Source organism: Lipotes vexillifer, unplaced genomic scaffold, assembly GCF_000442215.2.
Source record: "Lipotes vexillifer unplaced genomic scaffold, Lipotes_vexillifer_v1.1 scaffold12, whole genome shotgun sequence".
Lineage (NCBI taxonomy): Eukaryota > Metazoa > Chordata > Mammalia > Artiodactyla > Lipotidae > Lipotes > Lipotes vexillifer.
Genome location: NW_006796716.1, coordinates 1,647,830 through 1,652,603, shown reverse-complemented (window position 1 = coordinate 1,652,603; position 4,774 = coordinate 1,647,830). Strand labels below are relative to the sequence as shown.

Here is a 4,774-nt window from a genome sequence, read left to right as displayed (position 1 = left end):
GGGGGGGGGGGGGGGGGGGGGGGGGGGGGGGGGGTCCCTGGGGGAGGCTGGCCCTGTGCGCAGGAGCCGAGGTGCAGAGAAGGGAAGGGATGGGCGGGAAGAGGGGGTAGGGGGCCCAGAAGGGGAGCTGAGGGCAGGGGCAGGGGGCAGGCTGGTCCCCTTGTCATCCAGGCCCCTCTCAAGGCTGGGCACACAGGGGACCTTGAAGGAAGGCCCTGGACCGGTCAGCCTTGTTGACAAACGCTGAGCCCTGCAGGCTCCGAGGATGCTGGCACCCTTTGTTGAGAGCAAAGGTGCTCCTAACACCTTTGCTCTACAGAAACTGAGAACTGAGGGTGGGCAGTGCCTGCTGAGAGGTGCACAGGGCTGGGCTCCTGCCTGGGCCGAGCTGGGGTGAGGTGGGGGGGTCCTTTTCTCCCCGCTGCGTTTCTAAATTGGGGAGAGGCCCTCACTTCTCAGAGCCTCTTCGACACAGATGGACGCAGGGTGGGGTGGCGTTTAGAGCTCAGCTTCCCCGTTGGGGGTAGGGGGGAATACCGGGGTACCAGGCTCTGATATGCCACAACCAGCCTAGGCCCCCGGACAAAGGATCCTCAGCCCACCCCATTGCCTGAAGGGTTAGGCAGGTTCCTGTCTCCTGGGCCCCCAGCGGCTCTCCCTGCCCCTCTTTGCCCCATAGAGATGGGCCTCCCTTCTTCAACTGTCCCTCGTGGGCCTGATTGCACCCCCCCATCCCCTAATCTCCCCTCCCCAGGGCATTCAGGGGAAGACAGAGAAGGAGCCCAGGGTGGAGGCTGCTGGAGCCAGGCCAGCGCCCATTAAGAAGCTTGTCCAGGAGAATGTTCGAGGCCCCGGGGGACCCAGAGGGCTGGGGGCTTGATGAGACAGAGGGAGAGAGGAAGGGCCAGGCCTGTCGGGCAGGGCCCACCAGCATCCTATGCCCTCTCCTCTCTCCCTGGCAGATGATGATGACACCAATTCCTATGAGAACGTGCTCATCTGTGAGCCAAAGAAAACTGAATCAGGTGAGGCTGCCCTCCCCAGAGCAGGGCAGGGAGGCAGGCCTCCTAGGCCAGGCCCGCCTGCCCCGCTGAGCTCTGAAGTCCCCACTGCACGGTTCACCAGTATCAGACCCTGTGTCCCGGGAGGAGTCCCCATCAGTCCTGGGCTCTCCCTCCCTCCCTCGAGGGGCCTGCCCAGCACGAGAACACAGGCTGCCCCTCTGGAGGGGTGGATGTGGCACCTCTCTGGCCTAAGGACTGGCCATGGCGGCTGCCCCTCTGCCAGCCCCTCTCCCGGCGTTCTCCCTGCAGGGGACGAGGAGTCTGAGGGTTATCAGAACTCAGCATCCATCCAGCAGTGGCGGGAGTCCAGGAGAGTCGTGGGTATGTGGCCGGAGCCCCGGTGCTTCCAAATGGTCACCTTCAGCAGGCTCAGAGGGGCCAGGCCTGGGACAGACAGTCGAGGGGAGAGGGAGAGAGGGGAGCTTAGGGGATCTGGCCTGGGAGGGCAAGGCCGGGTGGGCTCCCCTACGGCCAGTCCAGCTGATTCCACAGCGAAGCTTCTGGCACATCAGCGGCTGCAGAGGCTCGCACTGTGCCAGGACCCCCGTCAGCAACGCCATGGCCTCCTGAGGTTGGGTCCTCCTGGCTGGCTGCCCATCCAGCTGCACGGACGGCATCGCACTCGCCCTGCTCCTGGGCAGGAGCAGGACACCTCTGGCAAATCCCAGAGAGGACGGGACAGACACACCATCCAGTGTAGCCTTTCCTGCGGGCTGTGTGGTGGCGGGAACAGGGCTGGGCATGTGCGTGTGAACCCTCTGACCATCTGCCCGCGGGTCGCAGAGCCAGTCCCGAGGGAAGCGCCTCCCTACCCGGTGGGAAGCCCAGACGAGGACGATGGGGAGCCCGATTACGTGAACGGGGACGTGGCAGCCACCAAAGCCTAGAGAAGCCCTGGAGGAAGGTACGGTCCAGGGCGGGGGGCGCCGCACAGGCCTAAGGGGCTGCACTCCAAGGGAGAAGCAGAGAGCTGGGGCTGGAGGAGCCACAGCAGGGACCCTGGGGCAGCACCCATGGATGCTGAAACAGGGTGGCTCCTCCGGGCGCTGGGACGCCGCCCTGGGTGCTGGGCCTCCCGAGCAGTCCCTGCCCACCCCCCGCTCCTGTGGCTGGTGTGGGGAGGTGACAGATCCACGGCGGATACCAAGTCTCAGGCCCAGCGGGTGTCTGGCAGGGCAGGCTGGTGAGTCATGGGGTGAGAAGGTGGGCTCTGAGTGGGCCTCTGCAAACTTGGGCGAGAGACTTAACCTCCCTCTACCCATTTCCTTGCTTGCAACCTGGAGCTACTGGGACCTGTGTCTTAGACAACACGCACAAGGCACTGCACAGAAAGCAGGACCAGCTGGACTCAGGGATGGGGTGGGATCGGGAGGAAATGGTGGCAAGCGCTCACACACACCATCTCTTGGCGCCCCCAAGGCTCAGAGTGGACAAGCCACCTGCCTGAGGTCCCACTTAGAGTGAGTGGAGGAGGGAACGGTCCCCCAGGCGCTCAGATGTCGGAGCCCAGGCCCTGCCTCACAGGGAGCAGGTCGACCCGAGGGCCCCGGAAGGCTGCCCAGAGTCCCGATCTGGGGTACACGGGCAGTCCTCTCAGCGGGCGGCAGGTCTGGGCCGTTTGAGAACAAGCAGTAGGATTGGTGGCAGCAGTTTAAGCCCAGCGGGCAGAGCCCAGGGTTCATTCATTCGCCCAGTAGCTAGAGGGCCCCTGCCAGGGGCAAGTCCTGCCTTAGGGGCTGGGGACACAGTGATAAACAGAAGACACACAATCCCTGTTCGCTTAGAACTTCCGTTCTGGTGGGAGAGAGAGAGAACATAACCAGCTGGAAGAGGAGAGAAATGCAGCGTGTTAGGACTGCAGGCGTGGGAAGGGACGGGGAGCAATGTGGGGTGGGGAGAGGCGGTGCCGTGATTCAAGCCGGGAGGCAGCGCAGCCTTTCTGAGCTCCCCTCCTCGCCCCTCTGGGGACAGGAAGGACACCCAGGCAGAGGGACTGGCAAAGACCCCCGGCAGGAACCTGCGTCTGATAATGTGTGTGGGCGGACAGAGTGATGGGGGAGCGCCGGCAGAGGTGGAGGGCGGCGGCGGGAGGCGTGCAGGGCCAGCACCGGGGTTTTCCTGAGATGGGGCAGGCGAAGGTCTGGAACAGAAGAGTGACTTGTTTCTAAAGGATCGCTGGCCTCCACGTAGAGACATGAATACAGGGGACGTGGTGGAGGCAGGGAGACCGGTGCGCTCAGGCAGGAATCCAGCGACTGTTTGTGGAGCGATGGGGCTCACTGATGCGCGGTGTGTCGGCTGCCCGGTAGAGCGAGGACTTGAGGCCTGCAGGGGTTTGCCTGAGTAATGAGAGGGCATCGCTGCCAGCAACTGAGATCAGGGAGGCTACAGGCGGGGCGGGTTTTGTGGGCAAGGCCGGTTTATTTCTGGGCCTGTTGAGTTGGAGATGCCGTGCAGGAGGATGTACGAAATGGGCAGTTAGAGTTCTGCTCCTGGATTCAGGGAGAGGCAGGAGTGGAGAGGCTGTGCAGGTTCTTCAGACGAAAGAAACTAAGAGTATGTTGTATGCTGACAAACGATACGGGAGGTTCGAGTCTGGGTCGGCTACAGCTGGCTGGAATTTACACCCAGGACCCCGCACACAGAAGGGACTGAACTCCACAGGCTGGGGCCCACAGCAGCCCGACAAGACTGCAGAGGCCCAGTCCCTATATTCTAGCAGGTGGAAGGGCCGCCAGGCAAGGGGGAAGGTGGAGTGGAGTTAGGGCCCGGTACCCCTGTCAGGTCCCTTCTGGGTTCGAGGGGAGAGGACGCAGCTTAATGGTACTGGTCCCAGGACATGTGCGGGGGAAAGCCGCCCGCTGCTGTGCAGAGGGTGTTCCTGCACCCAAGGCACGTCAGAATAACTCGGGCCTCGGCCAGAACCGAGCAGTCAGGATTTCAAACAAAAAGCAGACGCTCCTGGAATAAGAAACATGCTTAAGGCTGCTTGACGGCGGGTTCTCTGCTCACTGGACTCTGACCACTGTGCATCTTCCCCGACCCATGCTGGCTGCTCCGGGGCTGGGGGGACAAAGCGTCAGGCCAGGCAAACCTTTTCCTCTTTAACAAATACTTTTCCTTTTCATTGAAGGAGCCAGGGAACCATATACTGCCTCCCCAGGGTCCCTTCTCCAGAGCTGCTCAACTTCTAGACCCCCTACGGCTACTCCTGGGAGGGGCACCAATGCACCCTGAGGACCAGCCAGCCGGCCACGGGGTACCCAGCCCGGGAAAGGACAGTTACGCATGGAGCTGCCCTCTGACCGGCTCCCACGGGCAAGGCAGGAGCCTGGGGCCGAGGGCAGCTCCCGCTGTGGTCAGATGCCCAGGACTCAGGGCAGTCGCATCCCCTTAACCACATTTAAAACATCATATTACATGGGTGTTCGTGTCCTTTTTTGCTTTGGATTTTGATCCCAAACTGCTTACTAATGTTGGTTGCTGGGATTTTTGTGCGTGATGGATAAGCTTGTACAGTTAATTTATATAGGTGGAGTTGTATTTAATATTCTGCGTTTCAGAGTAGAGGTTGTGTCTATCTTGTCTCCTGTAAGCATTACATGTACTTAACTTCAGCAGTTACGGGGAGCCTTGGCGCTCCTTTCTTTGACCCTCCGTTGACTGAATCAGAGATGAGGCCACGGCCACCTTCATGATCCTTCAGCACG

General features: G+C 61.7%; 1 protein-coding gene across 1 annotated transcript in view; it reads left to right on the top strand.

Annotated features, from left to right (window-relative positions):
* LAT2 (linker for activation of T cells family member 2) overlaps window positions 1-1,951 on the top strand; it is an 8,405-nt gene extending 6,454 nt beyond the window's left edge. Inside the window, exons 9-11 of the mRNA XM_007468771.1 lie at window positions 963-1,025; window positions 1,314-1,385; window positions 1,848-1,951. Coding sequence (XP_007468833.1) covers window positions 963-1,025; window positions 1,314-1,385; window positions 1,848-1,951 — 239 coding nt within the window. The remainder of the gene's footprint in view (window positions 1-962; window positions 1,026-1,313; window positions 1,386-1,847) is intronic.
* The last annotated feature ends 2,823 nt before the right edge of the window (window positions 1,952-4,774 follow it).